This window comes from Tinamus guttatus, unplaced genomic scaffold, assembly GCF_059628265.1.
Source record: "Tinamus guttatus ecotype Peru unplaced genomic scaffold, ASM5962826v1 Tinamus_guttatus_pri_ptg001067l, whole genome shotgun sequence".
Classification (NCBI taxonomy): Eukaryota; Metazoa; Chordata; class Aves; order Tinamiformes; family Tinamidae; genus Tinamus; species Tinamus guttatus.
Genome location: NW_028289601.1, coordinates 79,568 through 94,287, shown reverse-complemented (window position 1 = coordinate 94,287; position 14,720 = coordinate 79,568). Strand labels below are relative to the sequence as shown.

General features: G+C 65.5%; 1 protein-coding gene across 2 annotated transcripts in view; it reads right to left on the bottom strand.

Moving 5' to 3' along the window:
* The window catches only part of LRP1 (LDL receptor related protein 1), a 53,322-nt gene that overhangs the window by 15,950 nt on the left and 22,652 nt on the right, over nucleotides 1-14,720 (bottom strand). Inside the window, exons 10-43 of one of the 2 annotated variants that reach the window (XM_088538399.1) lie at nucleotides 13,595-13,738; nucleotides 13,125-13,361; nucleotides 12,832-13,012; nucleotides 12,353-12,575; nucleotides 12,022-12,211; nucleotides 11,802-11,927; nucleotides 11,526-11,666; nucleotides 11,148-11,273; nucleotides 10,851-10,967; nucleotides 10,689-10,769; nucleotides 10,027-10,077; nucleotides 9,476-9,643; nucleotides 9,216-9,398; nucleotides 8,736-8,936; nucleotides 8,402-8,647; nucleotides 7,950-8,147; nucleotides 7,388-7,592; nucleotides 7,116-7,280; nucleotides 6,588-6,832; nucleotides 6,201-6,332; nucleotides 5,876-6,103; nucleotides 5,596-5,770; nucleotides 5,091-5,185; nucleotides 4,859-5,008; nucleotides 4,502-4,642; nucleotides 4,244-4,372; nucleotides 3,459-3,590; nucleotides 3,164-3,298; nucleotides 2,949-3,078; nucleotides 2,515-2,641; nucleotides 2,157-2,308; nucleotides 1,902-2,026; nucleotides 1,305-1,676; nucleotides 63-252 (exon numbers count right to left, since the gene is read on the bottom strand). In XM_088538399.1, coding sequence (XP_088394525.1) covers nucleotides 63-252; nucleotides 1,305-1,676; nucleotides 1,902-2,026; nucleotides 2,157-2,308; nucleotides 2,515-2,641; nucleotides 2,949-3,078; nucleotides 3,164-3,298; nucleotides 3,459-3,590; nucleotides 4,244-4,372; nucleotides 4,502-4,642; nucleotides 4,859-5,008; nucleotides 5,091-5,185; nucleotides 5,596-5,770; nucleotides 5,876-6,103; nucleotides 6,201-6,332; nucleotides 6,588-6,832; nucleotides 7,116-7,280; nucleotides 7,388-7,592; nucleotides 7,950-8,147; nucleotides 8,402-8,647; nucleotides 8,736-8,936; nucleotides 9,216-9,398; nucleotides 9,476-9,643; nucleotides 10,027-10,077; nucleotides 10,689-10,769; nucleotides 10,851-10,967; nucleotides 11,148-11,273; nucleotides 11,526-11,666; nucleotides 11,802-11,927; nucleotides 12,022-12,211; nucleotides 12,353-12,575; nucleotides 12,832-13,012; nucleotides 13,125-13,361; nucleotides 13,595-13,738 — 5,641 coding nt within the window. The remainder of the gene's footprint in view (nucleotides 1-62; nucleotides 253-1,304; nucleotides 1,677-1,901; nucleotides 2,027-2,156; nucleotides 2,309-2,514; nucleotides 2,642-2,948; nucleotides 3,079-3,163; nucleotides 3,299-3,458; nucleotides 3,591-4,243; nucleotides 4,373-4,501; nucleotides 4,643-4,858; nucleotides 5,009-5,090; nucleotides 5,186-5,595; nucleotides 5,771-5,875; nucleotides 6,104-6,200; nucleotides 6,333-6,587; nucleotides 6,833-7,115; nucleotides 7,281-7,387; nucleotides 7,593-7,949; nucleotides 8,148-8,401; nucleotides 8,648-8,735; nucleotides 8,937-9,215; nucleotides 9,399-9,475; nucleotides 9,644-10,026; nucleotides 10,078-10,688; nucleotides 10,770-10,850; nucleotides 10,968-11,147; nucleotides 11,274-11,525; nucleotides 11,667-11,801; nucleotides 11,928-12,021; nucleotides 12,212-12,352; nucleotides 12,576-12,831; nucleotides 13,013-13,124; nucleotides 13,362-13,594; nucleotides 13,739-14,720) is intronic. The other variant, XM_088538400.1, reaches the window with a different exon arrangement.

Here is a 14,720-nt window from a genome sequence, read left to right as displayed (position 1 = left end):
ACTGCCTGCCTGGCCGCGGAGCACATGGACACAGCAGCCACACATGGCTGCGGGACACTCACTTCTGGCACTCGTCCAGCACGAAGGCCCGGGGGTGGTCGTCCCCCGACATGGTGATCACGGTCTCCCTCTCGAAAGCCCCCAGGCGGCTCTGGTCCACGGTGTGGCGGGTGATGGTGGACGTGGTGTAGCTGGTCCAGTAGAGCGTGTCCCAGCCGCGGTGGTAGGCGAGCCCCTCCACCGAGCCCACGTCTGTGGGAGGAGAGGACACAGGTGAGATCCAGCCCCTCGCTCCTGCTGGGCGTCCTGGCTCCTCCTGGTGCCAGTGGTGGCGTGTGGCTTGTAGACACGGACTCTTTGGAGACTGACGTTGTTGCTTTTCATGACACCCCAGGATCCCTCGGAAGCAGGACGCCGCAGAGCCGGCGTGCTCACGTGTCCCAGAGCCCCGGAGCAGCATGAGCAACTTGTGCTGCACAAGCTGCCACCGCACCAGGATGCAGCACCCGAAGACGCAACGGGACCATGAACTCGCTCCATCCTCCGCCTCCTCCAGCAGCCCCCGGGCAGCAGCGCTAGGAAGGGAAATGTCTCCTGTCCTAGGGACGGGAGAGCTGAGGCCCCGAGACGCCAAGCGATGAGCCCAGGGCAAGCCAAAGACCTGTGGCACAAGGGAGGGAAAAGCCTCTTCCTCCTGGAGAGCCAGCCCAGGAGCTCTAAGCGCTCCCCATCCTTCCCTCCCCGTTAATGATCAACAAAAGGTTTAATGAACCGACTGCAAGAGACGGGACCTGCTCTCCTGATCTCAGTAATAAAAGCTACCTCAAGAGCCAAATGTAAATATACTCATTAGTGAGCACGTTTACAGCCCTTGCTGGAGGCTTTCCCTGGTGACACGCAGCAACAGACACAGCCTTTCCAGCAGCTGTAGGAGCCAATAAAACTAATCAAGTGCAAACCCCGGGCTTTGAGGCGCACGCGAGGCCAGGCCACGGCAAGGTTTGCTCAGGTCTGACAGTTCCGTATCGGAAGTCGAAAGCAAACACAGAGCAAAGTTTGCTGCTGCGCCTTGGTCCGAGCGCAACGCGTGCCCGAGAGCGAGCACAGCGCGCTGCTCCTTATGGCCGCACACGCTCTGCCCCGGGCTGGTGTCTCTGCTGGAGACCCTGGTAGGGAACTCTCAGTTGAGCCCAAAAGCCTCCCAGCAGCAATTGTGAAGGGAAGGAGAGGAGCCTGGATGAGGAGGAGGGTGAAGGGGACGCAGGGCTGAGGGAGGCGCAAGGAGGGGCGCCCACGGCACTCACTCTCCACGATGGTCTTGCGCCCCGTGCCGTCATCGTTGATCTGCTGGATGTTGCCGAAGTGGATGTCGCTGTAGAAGATGCGGTTGCTGCCCTTGGAGCCGTAGCGGTAGTCGAAGGCCAGGGCAATGACGTTCTTCATGTGCTCGGCATCCTCGAAGGGCTTGATGGGCGCGTTGAGGTTGTTCTCATCCGACAGGTGGATGCTCTTGAGGATGGTCCGCTCCGAGTAGAGCAGGTAGCCGTCGTAGTCGCGGCAGCTCACGCCGTCCTCGGAGAGCATGCCGTGGGCGCAGGCGCACGTCCGCTGTCCGTGGCCCCGGAAGAGGCACAGCTGCTGGCAGCCCCCGTTGCTCTGGGCACAGATGTTGGTGCCTGCGGCGGAAGAGAGGCCGCATTGAGAGGATGGCACGGGGGGCCACGCGGCTGCACAGCTCTCCCCCCGTTCCCAGAGGAAGCAGGTGAAGGAGCGGGCTCAGCTCACGCATGACACAGCCCTTTCATGAGGACACAGTGGCCCGTTTGTCTCCTGGCCCCTCCGTGCACATCTGTTGGCAGCAGGGACCGATGCCCCCCCGCAGCCGCCGGCCTCGTCCCTACCCTTCTGCCTGGCGCGGTTGAAAACTTTGATGTCCTTCAGCTGCACGCCGATGCCCGTGCGCAGCGACACCGACTCCGTGGCGTTGTCCTTGCTGCCTCTCTTAATGGAGCCGTTCGCGTGGGTCCTGGGTGAGGAGGGAGTTGCTGAGCAGCTAACACGGGACTGGAGGCAGCGCCAGCGCCACTGCGGCTGTCCCTCCGTCCCGCCAAAGACCCGCAAGTGCTCGAGCCTCCCACCAGCCCAGGGGACCGTACCGGTCACTCCAGTAAATGTAGTCCTCGAAGACGGACACCGAGAACATGTCCATGTTGTTGCTGGACAGGACGACTTCCCGGTTCTCTCCGGTCTCCAGGTCGATTCGCTCGATCTTGTCGGTCCGCGCGTCGCACCAGTAGAGCTTCCCATCCTGAAGGACAAGAAAGCAGCTGAGGGAGCAGCAAAGCAGCGCCCGGCCCTGGCCAGGTGTCCCCACGCCAGAGGGGACACTCAGAGCCCCACACAGGGCACTGGTCTCCTCCAAGACCTTGGCCCCATGGCCATGGGCCCCACTGTGCACTCCCGGCCAGGTCGTGGAGCCATGGAGGGGGCACAGCCCTTCCAGGGCCGCTGTACCTCGTAGTCCACCGAAATGCCGTTGGGCCAACTGATGCTGACGTTCACCAGCACCATCCGCTCGGTGCCGTCCAGGCGGGAGCGCTCGATGCGGGGATACTGCCCCCACTCCGTCCAGAACAGGTACCTGCGAGGGACGAGCGGAGCATGTGCTGAGCTCCTTCGGAGCCCAACCTGCCCTTGGTGGGCAACAAAGAGGAGGTCTCCACCAAGCCAAGGAGAGCTGTGACTCCCAGCACCCCTGGGAGCATGGCTGGAAGTTGGGGCGTCTCCAGATGTTGCTTTGGGTGCCCTGGGCCTGTACCTTGCCACAGCACAGGGCAGCAACAGAGGGGATGGAGAGGCCCCGGAGCCCCGCTGCCCCACCGGGGCCACCAAGGGCTCCTGCCCCGCCGCCAGCAGCACCCTTGGGGCAGCTCCGTGAGGGTCCTCACCCCTTCTCTGGATGGACCGTGATGGCCCGGGGCTTGTCCAGGCCCTGCGAGATCACCACGTAGCGGAAGGACCCGTTCAGCCTGGCCACCTCGATGACATCGAAACCCTGGTCGGTCCAGTAGATGTTCCCTGGGGAGAGGAGGACGGTGAGGACCGCAGCGAGCTCTGTGCGATGCCTCATGGAAACCTCCGCACTGAGGAGCCCAATGCCCACCTGCGATCCAGTCCACAGCGATGCCTTCCACCCGGCCAATGCCGTTGGTGACCACGTCCTCTCGCCACGTCTGGTCCCGCTTGGCCCGGCTGATGGTGCTCAGCCCCATATCCACCCAGTAGATGGTATCGTTCTCTAGGAGGGGACAGGCCGGAGCGCTCAGGTCAGCCACTGGCTTGGGCCCAAGGACAGCGCAGAGCCAGGCTGAGCTCCCTTCCAAGGGAGCAGCTCCCGCATTCCCATGCTCCCTCCCATCTCCTGCTCCAGGTGTCTCAGCTCCCAGCCCGGCAGTCACCTGCGTGGAAGTCAATCCCCACGGCTAGGGAGGTCCCAGACACCGGTACCAGCGCATCCGACTTGTCGTTGGGATCCAGGGGAATGCCGCGGATGCCCTCGTGCACCGAGTACAGCAGGAAGGAGCCAACACCTGCAGAACAAATGCAGAGACACTTGAGCCCCGTGGAAGAGGGTTGCCCCACTCGGGCCTGGGGGACAGGAAACCTGGAGGAGCCTCAGCCCAGAGGGAGGAGCGAGGGCCAGACCCTGCCTGGAGCTGCTGCAGGAACCCAGCGCGGATCCACCCGAGGGCTGTGGGCCCGTGGGGTCCCTGGGGGTCTGGAGCACGCGGGGACGCAGGGGCACGAGCGCAGCTGGCTCGGCGGCACGGCCCCCTTCCACCCCCCTGCCAGCCCCCGCGCGCAGACAAAAGCTCAGCGCCGCATTTGGGTCAGGGCAGCGCTTGTTATTCAGTCCCTGCCCTGACCCAGATGGTGCTGCAGCTTTGCCAGCCCCGTCCAAAAATACTCAGAACATTTTGCACATAAACAGCCATTGAGAAAGGCCCTGCCGGTGACGGGGCGGGGGGGCTCTTCCCTCTCCAGGGGACAGCAGCGAGTCAGGCAACGCACTGGGAATTGCAGGACAAATGCTAATGGGGAGCGGGAGCTGCTGCTAGTGCCCAGGAGAGGCAGGGGAACATCTGCGGAGCAGGGGGACGCGGGGAGCGCACGGCCGCGCTCGGGGCATCGCGCAGGCTTCGTCTCCGTCCCACGAGCGGCCCAGGTGCGGGAAGCCACTCACCCTCACAGGACTGCTGCCCACTCTTGAGGCTGTAGCCCGCGGTGCACATGCAGGAACGGGAGGTCTCCGAGGTGGGCAGGCAGAGCTGCGAGCAGTCGCCATTGTTCACACTGCAGGGGTTGGTTCCAGCTGCCGCCAAGAGAAGGGGATGTCAGCAGTGGCCGGGGCTCCACGGCGGGACCGGAGATGCTGCCCCGCGAGCTCTGTCACCGCAGGGCCTCCAGGGAGCCTGGCTGCCGTGGGCAGGCGGGCGCTTACCCTGCTGGATGCTCTCGTCGTACACCTTCATGTGCATCACCAGCGTGGTGCTGTTGCGCAGCACCGCCACCTCTGTGCCGTCCTTCTTGTTGCAGGTGCCCATCCTTTCCGAGGCCTGGTCAGCCCACCACAGCTTGTCACCTGCGTGGGGGGAGGATGGGCCACATGGCAGCTTCTCCACCCTCCTCCTGCCCCGGCCGCTCGGCGCTTCCCCCGCATCAGGGCAGAGCAGCTGCTCCAGGTGGACCTGGACACATGTCCTGGGAGCAGGAGGTCCCATCCCTGCCTGCAGCTACCAGGGCAGAGGGTGCTCCAAGCCCGGCGAAGGGCAGCAGCTTCGTGGCAGCCTGCTCTCACCCATGATGGCCAGCGCCGTCGCCTTGCTCAGCTGGCCCTTCACCGTCTCGATCACCTCCAAGCCGCTGCCGTCCAGGTTGCACCGGTTAATGGTGCCGTTGCCGGAGCTGATCCAGTAGAGCTTGCTCTCGGGGTAGTCGATGGCCAGCCCTGCAAAGCAAAGGCCATCGGCAGCCGGTTCCAGCGCCGGAGAGCCGGAGCGTGGGGAGCCGGGACGCGGGGACGGCCATACCAACGGGCCCCTTCTGGTTGCTGAACAGGAGTGTGCGGTTGCTGCCATCCATGTTGGCCACACTGATGTTGTCCCCGTCCGTCCAGTAGAGCTTCCTGCAGCCGCGGGAGCGCGGTGAGTGCGGCGGATGTGACAGAGCGACCCTCCTCCCCGGGCTCCGCCAGCGCCCGCCCTCCCGGCAGGCACCAGCCCATGTCCTCCTCCCTTGGCGCCACGTAGCCAGGCCCAGCCGGGGAAAGTGCTGGGAGCGTTTGCAAGCACAGAGCTGCAGCCGGGCCCTTCCTTCTGCGCCCACCCGAGCGGCGACCCTGCTCCCCTCCTCGCGGTTCTCCCACTTGCGCTGACACGTGCAACGTGCAAGCTGCTCCCCGCAGCCCTGCGCACGTGCGCCCGAGCTGGCATGTGCACCCGCGCACGCCCCTTCGTTTCCTTTGACGCCCCCCAGCCCTCTGCGCCCGCCGTCACCACGTGCACCGAGCCGCAGTGCCCCCGCCGCAGCACCCACCCTTGCAGCGGGTGGACCACCAAGCAGTGAGGCTTGTCCAGCCCCTGGATCACGGCGTTCTTGAAGGAGCCATCCAGCCGCGCCACATTGATCTGCTTCTTGTTGGCGTCGTAGCTGGTCCAGAAGAGGTTCCTGGACACCCAGTCCACAGAGAGGCCGTGCGCGTTGGGCAGGTCTGCAAGATGAAGGGACACTCATTAATTGCGGGGCCGGAATGAGTCACCACAGAGGCCACGGCTGGCACCAGCGGGGAGGGCAGAGGGGGCTCCTCCTTGCCCACCTGCAGAGACCACAGTCTCCACGCCAGTGCCGTTGATGAAGGCTCGCTTGATGGTCTGGGTGCGCACGTCGGACCAGTAGATGCGCTGCTCCAGGGCGTCGTAGTCCACCACGGTGACGTTGTCGATGTCGGGCACCGTGAAGGAGATGATGTAGTTGTAGTAGGGGTTGTCGATGTCCACGCCGCGGATCTCCATCTGCCGCGCGTACAGCAGGAACTTTTTAAACTCTGGGGAGAAGGAGCGAGACGGGACAGTCGTGTGAGCTTGCCCAGAGCCGCAGCCGGGTGCGCTCCTCTGCACAGCAGAGCCCGAGATGCGTCCTACCGTAGCAGGTCGTGTTGTCCTTGTCCAGTTTCATGAGGTGGGGACAGGCGCACGACAGGGAGCGGTTGTAGTTGATGAGGCAGAGGTGGGAGCAGGGCCCTTTGCCCCCGTTGGCTTCGCAGGGATTCGGTGCTGCGTGGGTGGAGGACGCTCAGTGCCGGCCCCCTGCGTCGCAGCCACAACCGCCCCGGCCCGAGAGCCCACGGCCACCCCGGACACAAGTGGAGCCGCCATGGGCCTGCATCGGCCCAGGGCTGCCTCTACCCCGGGACAGCTTTTAGTGAAAACTGGTGAAGCACGCGGGTGCAAACAACTCGCCCGCTCCACAGCAAGTGGACGTGAGCGCCACGTCCCCCCCGTGCCGCCGCCAGCCTCCCATGGGCTCACCCAGCGGCTGCCGGGACGGGTGGTAGACCTGCAGGTCGAAGGGCTGCGTGTTGGTCCTCTGCACAACCGTGACGTTGTGCCCCGTCCACTTGTTGGCCTTGGCCAGCGTGTTGGTGCGCCAGTCAGTCCAGTAGACCTCGCCCCCGTAGAGGGTGACGGCGAAGGGGTGAGACAGGTACTCGTGGCCCCGCAGCACCTCGATGTGCCCCGTGCCGTCATATAGAGCGGAGTAGATCGCGTCCGACCTGTGCCCCAGCGGAGACGGGGAGAGGGGGACAAGCGGTGAGACCACCGGGCACAGGCCAAGCCACCTGCAGAGGCCAGGCCACCACTGCTCCTGCCCCGCGAAAACCCGGAGAAACGGGAGAAACCCGCAGAGCGGCCGGAGCAGCCGCGGGCACCATCGGAACGCGAGCGAGGGCTCTGCCCCATGCCGGAGTGCAAGAGCTGAGCAGCACGGGAGACCGCAGGGCAGGAGGGACGGGCGCGGGGCAGGGGTCCTGCGGCCCCCAGAGCCGCCCGCGCTACCTGGCATCGATCCAGAGGATGCGCTTCTCCAAGTAGTCAACGGTGAGCCCGTTGGGCCAGCCGCCGGAGCCCGTCTCCTTGTGGATGGTGCGCCGGCCCGCGCCGCTCATGGAGGCGGCCTCGATGCGGGGCAGGCTGGCGTCCCAGTCCGTCCAGAAGAGGATCCTGTGGGAGCAGCGGGGCGGCGCTCGGTGAGGGGCTCACGGCGGGGACGGGGCTCCCGCTCCGGAGCGGCTCCTACCCGCCGTGACGGACACCCGCTCCCGCCTTACCCGTAGCGGGGGTCCAGGGCGATGGCACGGGGGTGCTCGATGTCCCCCGCCAGCAGCGTGGTCCTCATGGTGCCGTCCAGCTTGGCCACCTCGATCTGGTCCAGGTTGCTCTCCACCCAGTAGATGTTGCCAGCGATCCAGTCCACGGCCAGGCCCTCGGGGGTGGCCAGCCCGTATTGGATGACCACTTCGAAGCTGGTCAGGGCTGCAGGAGCAGCACGGGCAGTGTCAGGACTTGTCCGGGACGGGGTCCCCACATGGTGGCAGGGACAGACCCCACACGAGACCAGCGTCTCCCCAAAACGCAGCTCGAGGCCCAGAGGCCTCAGCCCTTCCCGAGCACCAGGGCAGATCTCCTGGGTTCCCCAGCTGCGGGACCATGGTGCTGGGCTTTGTGCTCCCATCACTGCTAGGGAAGTGTTGAGAATGCTAATTAACCCCCTCACAGCGAGCAGCCTTGGGAAGCAGAAACGTATTGTCATGGGGCTGTCCAGCTGCCCCGGGCGCCTTTCTCACGGCCTGTCCCATAAAGGCGCCGCGGCAGCTCCGTCCCGCCACTCACCCCCATTCTCCAGTAGCTTCCCCCGGTAGATCTTGTCCTCCACTACGTCGGTCCAGTAGAGCGAGCTCTGGTTGAGGTGGAAGTCCAGGGCGATGGTGTTGCGCAGGCCGGGCACCAGGACGCTGTAGTCGCCCCGGTGCAGGTCGATGCGGCGGATCTCGTGGCGGTTGGAGAAGATGATGAAGGGCTTGAAGGGATCTGGGGGGGTGAAGGGCAGCGTCATAGCAGGGGCAGAAGAGGCAAGACCCACATGGGACTAATGTCCTCGTGTCCCACAGGGGTGTCCCTGGTCCCACACACCCTCCTGCCAGCCCCGCCACCAGCATTGCCTCTCCCCATGCTGGGCACAGCCTGTGTGGCCAGACCCTGAGGAGGACGCACGAGCCTCATGCCCCGTGGGTGCCCCCGCCACGTCCGCTGTCCCCCGGCCGCGTCATGCGCTCTGCACGCACCCAGGCTGCGGCAGCTCTCGCCGTCGGGCTCCAGCATCCAGCCCTCGTAGCAGGAACACTTGACATTGTACTTGTCCTGCTCGCACTTCTGGCTGCACTTGAGGTGCTTGGCGCAGTAGCTCTGGATTTGGCAGGTCTTGTTGTCGGAGCCCAGCTCCATGCCCAGCGGGCAGGAGCACACGATGCCCTCACCGGGGGCCACGGTGCAGTTGTGGCTGCAGCCGCCATTGTTCAAGGAGCACTGGTCTGCGGAGCGGAGCCGCGCAGGCGTCAGCGGCCCCGCTCCGGCCGGCTCTGCCCGCGGGGCCGGCGCCAGCCCCAGTGCAGCGCTCACCGCAGAGCTCGCCCTCATCGGAGCCGTCGCCGCAGTCGTCGGTGCCGTCGCAGAGCTTCTCGGGCGGCAGACAGATGGAGGTGGTGTTGGCGCACGTGTGGGACGGCGGCTTGCACACCAGCGACTCGCAGTTCTCCTCGTCCGAGTTGTCCTCACAGTCGCTGTCCCCATCGCAGACCCAGGCCTTGCTGATGCAGCGGGCTGGCACAAATCAGACACCAAAAAACGTTAGGTCCTTCGCGAGTTCCCTCTGCCCTCGGAGCTGGTGCTAGCGCAGGGGACTTTATTTTGTCCCCAGTTAAAAACGCTTGTTTTCAAATCTAAAATTTCTCCTAAATTCTCGTTCCAGACTGTTTCCTGCAACCCAGATCTTGGGCCATGTCACCCTGGGGATTGGCAGGGCCCCGCACTCCTCCCTCTCTGCAGCCCGACTCCACGAAGCGGACGGAGCGGCCCTGCGTTTCCCCGCTCCGCTGTCACCTGAATCCTTGCAGCCGAACTTGACGTTGGGGTCGCAGACGTGGGTCACGCCCTCGCAGTTCTTCTCGTCGCTGGAGTCCATGCAGTCGGTGTCGCCATCGCAGCGCCAGCGCATGGGGATGCAGAGCCCGTCCAGGCGGCACTGGAACTCGTCTGTGTGGCAGCCTCCGGGCGGGCGCGTGGCTGCCGGGGGGGACACGCTGCATGAGCCGTGTCATCGCCCGGCTGGCGCCAGGCTGCGGCTGTGCGCAGCCGCTCACCCTGGTTGGTGCAGTTGGCGTGGGTCTCGTCGCTGTAGTCGCCGCAGTCGTTGTCGCCGTCGCATGTCCAGTGCACGGGGATGCAGCGCCCGCTGTTGCACTTGAACTGGTTGCTGGAGCACGAGTGGCTGCAACCGGCCTCGTCACTGTTGTCGCCGCAGTCGTTGTCTGGTGGGGGGGAACGGCAGCGGGATGGGGTCAGGGACAGCGCCAGCGCGTGCAGGCAGCGTCCCCCCCCAGCCGGGATAAGCAGGGATCCGTCAGGACCGCGGCGCCAAGCCCGGCGGCCCCCCGCCAGGCACCTGCCCCGGCCCCCAGCAGCGCACAGAGAAATGAAACACAGAAACCGCATAGATCACTCATGTACCGGGGCGGGAGGGCGCGCGGCGCCCCGGCCCCTGGGCCGGCCCTGCTCCCGTGGCTCCGGAGCGCGCAGGGAGCCCGGCTCCCCTGCGGGCTCGGCCGGAGCGGGGCTGCGCGCACGCGCGCAACGGGGCAGGCGGCAGCCCCCGGGTGCACCGGGCCTGGTGCATGGTGATCTATGCACTAACCGGTAGGCTTTGGACAGTTCTTTTCGTCAGAGCCATCCCCACAATCTTTTTCTGAAACACAGAACCAACCAAGACAGGAGCGTGGGCACGGTGACGGACACACAGCACAGCACAGAGCGGCACGAGGACAGCGGACACAGGCACGAGGACGCCGACATGGAAAGGACACATGGACACAGAGCAGTGTTGGGGCAGGCAGGTGCCCCGGGGCGATGGGAAGCAGCGGTCGGGGCCAGGGCAGCTCTGGCTTGGGGACCTGCAGGCTCTGTCCACGGTGGCCCATGGCGCTTGTGCACGCAGGTACCCGGCACCAAGGCAGCGGTAGCAGCACGGGGCTTTTCTGGCCGCCAGAGCTTGCGGATGCCCCAGAAAACACCCAACCCTCTGCAGCAGTGGGAAGAGGAGGCCGGGGGCTCATCGGGAGCCCGGGTAGAAGCTGGCACCCACAGCGCCCTGCTCGCCTCCCCTGCACCAGCTCCGAGCACGCTGCACCTCTGAAGCCACTAATTAAAACATAACGATGCAGAGTTCTTAAGAAGCCCCCAAATAAACCTGGGAGGAACCAGAGCTGCCATGGGGAAGACCCTCTCCCCGGGACCCAACCCTGCACTCGTGGGACCTGCCGGCTCCCCCCGGCACGCGGAGCGGCGGCGGGGCCTCACCGTTGTCGCATCGCCAGTTGATGTTGATGCAGCGGCCGTTGTTGCAGGTGAACTGGGTCAGGGGGAAGCAGGTCGGGTAGGCTGCAGGGGGGCAGAGCCTGGTGAGCGCAGGCCAGGCGCCGCGGGGGCCGCTCGCCCAGCCGTGTCGCCCGCCCCGCTCACCGCAGGACGCGGACTCGTCGGAGCGGTCGCCGCAGTCGTCGTCCAAGTCGCACGTCCAGGAGACGGGGATGCAGCGCCCGCTGGCGCACGAGAACTGGTTGGGGGAGCAGGTCCGGGCTGCACCGGGAGGGCAGAAAGAGCTCTAAGGACAGGCCATGGCGAGAAAAGCCCATGGCCAGCCTGGCTGCAGGGAGGGCAGCTGGTGCCTGGCGAGCAGGACGCCCCCGGGCGCCGAAGCTCCGCTCGCAGCGTGGGCAGGGGAGATGAAGCCCCCCTGCGCCCCTGGCAGCTCCTCACCGGAGCACGTGGAGTTGGACTCGTCCTCGTTGTTGCCACAGTCGTTGTCGCCGTCGCAGAGCCAGCGATTGGGGATGCAGCGGTTGTTCTTGCACTTGAAGCGGTCGGAGGGGCAGGTGTGCTGGTCTGCGAGGAAGACACCTCATTCTCAGAGCCTTCCTCCCGCCTGCCCTCCCCAATGCTCCCCCTGCCACCGAAACCCCAGCAAAAGGGGCAGAAGCTGCAGGTCGAAGCGGGGAGCAGCTCCCTACGCTCCATCCTCCCTCCTCCTCCTCCCTCGCTGCCACCATGGGACCCCATGCACGATGCCGCGTTCCTCGGCCGAGCGGGGACCCCGACGCGGGCTGCCCCCCCGCGCTGTGCGGGGCTGCTACACACGGCAGAGCTCGGGGGCCTCGTCGCTGTTGTCCAGGCAGTCGTTGTCGCCGTCACACTTCCAGCGCTCCTGGATGCAGCGGTTGTTCTTGCAGGCGAACTCGCCGGGCTGGCACTGCGGCGGTGGGATGTAGGATGGGTTGGCTGCAATGGGAAGCGGGAGAGGGGAAGGCTGTAACTGAGCGGCTGGGGCAGGACGGGGGCAGCTCGAGGACAGTCCCGCGGCCCCCACTGCTCCACGAGGAACTTGGACACGGACACCCCGAGGCCGCTGCCTACCCTGGCAGGTGACCGTGTCGGACCCCAGGATCTGGTCCTCGGCGCAGGCGCACTGCCGGCCCCGGGGAGTGGCCAGGCACAGGCTGCTGCAGCCCCCATTGTTCACGCGGCACTTGTTGGAGCCCACTGCGGACACGGGGCAGGAAGGGGGGACATCAGCCCCCTGGGGACCCCCCTGGCGCAGGGGGACGGGGAGGAGCGGGACGGAGGGCGGCCAGACCTTGCTGCTGCTGTGCGTCGTACATGCGGATCTCGAAGATGGGCGGGCGCTCATTGCGCAGCAGGCTCACCACCTTGGAGCTCTGGTCCAGGCGGTAGATGCTGCCGCTGCGGTACTCGGTCCAGAAGAGGAAGCTGCTGTAGTGGCACAGCCCGAAGGCGTGATTCAGCTCCGGACCCTCGTACACGATCTGCGGGGCGCAGAGAGGCCCTCGTTACCAGGGCGGCCGCAGGGATGCATTGGGACGGAGCGTGGGACGCAGCCGGACCCGTCCTGCGGGACCGCAGCCCAACGAGGCCCTGTGGGGTCTCCAAGTGGAGCCTCCACTCGCCTTCCGCTCTGTGCCGTTCAGGTAGACCATTTCGATGCGGTCGTAGAAAGCATCCACCCAGTAGAGGATCTTGGCCGGGATGTCCAGGCTCAGCCCGTTGGGCCACAGGACAGTCTTGGAGGTGATGAATATGTTGCGGTTGGAACCATCCATCCAGGCCCTCTCGATCTTGCCTCTCTTGCTGTCCTTGGGATCCTCCTCCCAGTCCGTCCAGTACATCCACCTGCGGGAGATGCTACGCAGTCAGGGCCCAGGAAATCTGGGCTCTGAGTCCAGCCCAGCACTTATGTAAGGAGCAACGGGGCTCTGTCCCCATTTCCCCTCACACCCGGATATTTTGAGACCAAAATTTCCCTGTCACCCAGCAAGAGGCAAAGGAAGAACCTCCCACAGGTCCCCGAATCCCAGGGACACCGTCGCAGCCCAGGACACGGGAGCTGCAGTCGCAGACCTGAGCGCAGGAGCTCGGCACCACTCACCCGTTGAGGGGATCCACCACGATGGCCCGTGGGTGGGTCATCTTCCCTTCTATCAGCGTCTTCCGCGTCTGGGCGGCCTTCTCCAGCCGGGCCACGCTGATGGTCTTTTTGGGGCCATCATCGGTCCAGTACAGGTTGTTGCCCATCCAGTCCACAGCGATGCCCTCCACATTGTGGATGCCTTGGGGAGAGGCCGGGACATGCGTTAACCACCACGGCAGAGGCGCACGAGCAGCGGGACGCACAGTGCAGCCACGAGAACTGCGGGAGAAGAGACGCTCCCGGCCACCCACCATCTTTCAGGATGGTTTCGCGCTCGGTGCCGTCGATCTTCTGGCGCCCAATGAGGTAGCTGGTGGTGTCAGCGAAGTAGATGAAGCCGGTCTCAGCATGGAAGTCCAGCGCACGGGGGTTCATGAGGTTCTCGATAGGGATCATGTGCTCATCAGGCACCTTGGCCCCCATGTCCATGCCGCGGATGATGCCGGGACGCCCCTTCCCATACACCAGGAACAGCTCGTGCTCCGGCTCTGCAGAGACGAGGGCAGAGCCGTCACCACCGTCCGGACGAGGGCAGCGCGGGGCCATCACAGCCCTGTGCCACCCGCCTGCACGGACTGCACGTCCCACGGGCCCCGTGTGCCACCTCCCTGCTGGGACATCCTCAGGGGCACCAGGGACAGGGCTGTTGGTAACCAGGTGGGGAGGATCTTGCAGCCCTGCTGGCCCCATGGCCGGGACGGCCGCCGGGGCTGGGACTCACTTTTGCAGGACTTGCCGTCGCTGCCCAGGCTGAAGCCAGACCTGCAGCGGCACGTGCGGGTCTTGTGGCTGTTCCCAAGGAGGCAGATGTCGGAGCAGCCACCAGGCTTGCCGAACTGATCCGGCTCACAGGCATGGCTCCGCACTGGAACAACATGGAGACCCAGGCGGATTCAGGGGCGCGTTTGGCAATCGGAGCCGCACATGGGCAGCCTTCCCAGGGGAAATTCCCATGGCTGCCGCTGGCCGGAGCTGCTGATCCCTGGGCTGATGTGTCCCAGTCCCCCTTCCCGGTCAGCAGCAAGGGGCTGAGCCCAGCACAAGGCACCGGAGGTAGAGAGCAGAAAGGACCTGCTCCAGACGCAGCCTGCTCGGTGGCAGCACCGGGAGCAGGAGCCAGGCCTGGGGCCCAACATGTCACCATGTCCCCGCATGCTGCAGCGCTCCCAGCCTGGCACTGAGCAGCGAGCGCCCGGCCAGCTGCCTCCATCACCCCCCTTCCCCGCTCGAAAATCTCCTGATTAGTTTTGTGTTCTGGAAAACGCCGAGCGAAGCGCCGGCACTAAGAGGATTTAAATCATGCAAATTGATTAACTGCAGGAAAGGTGCCGGGGGAGGCGCAGGGAGGGACATGGGGCGCGATGGGCGCCGCGGCCACACGGCTCCTCAGGAATCCCCACGGCCTGGAGCGAGGACGAGCGCTTCGGCAGCGGGGCAGCTGGAGCAGCCGCCTTGAAAGGAGCCATTAATATTTCACGCTGCCGCATCTGCTCGGCTTTCCCCTCGCTCTCCTTAGTGAGACGCGTCCCATCAATCACGCCGTACGGGCCGCGCGGCCCTCGGGGACAGCTGTCACTTTTATCTCACAGACAGGGACAGGGAGATAGCGGGGGTCGAGGGGTGCTCCCCGCAGCCCATTAAAGCATCACAGCTGCCTGCAGGAGAGGAATCGCATGCAAACCCCCTTCCCAGGGAGGGCTGACAGCAAGGTGGCAACTTGGGAACCCGCCACGTGTGCCAACGGATGCCCCCCTTCCCAAGGTGGCTCTGGGCAGCCGCATTTTCAGGTCTCCGGTGCCGGTTGGGGACCAATGGGGTGACACGACGGCGCAAACGGCGCCGCGCGC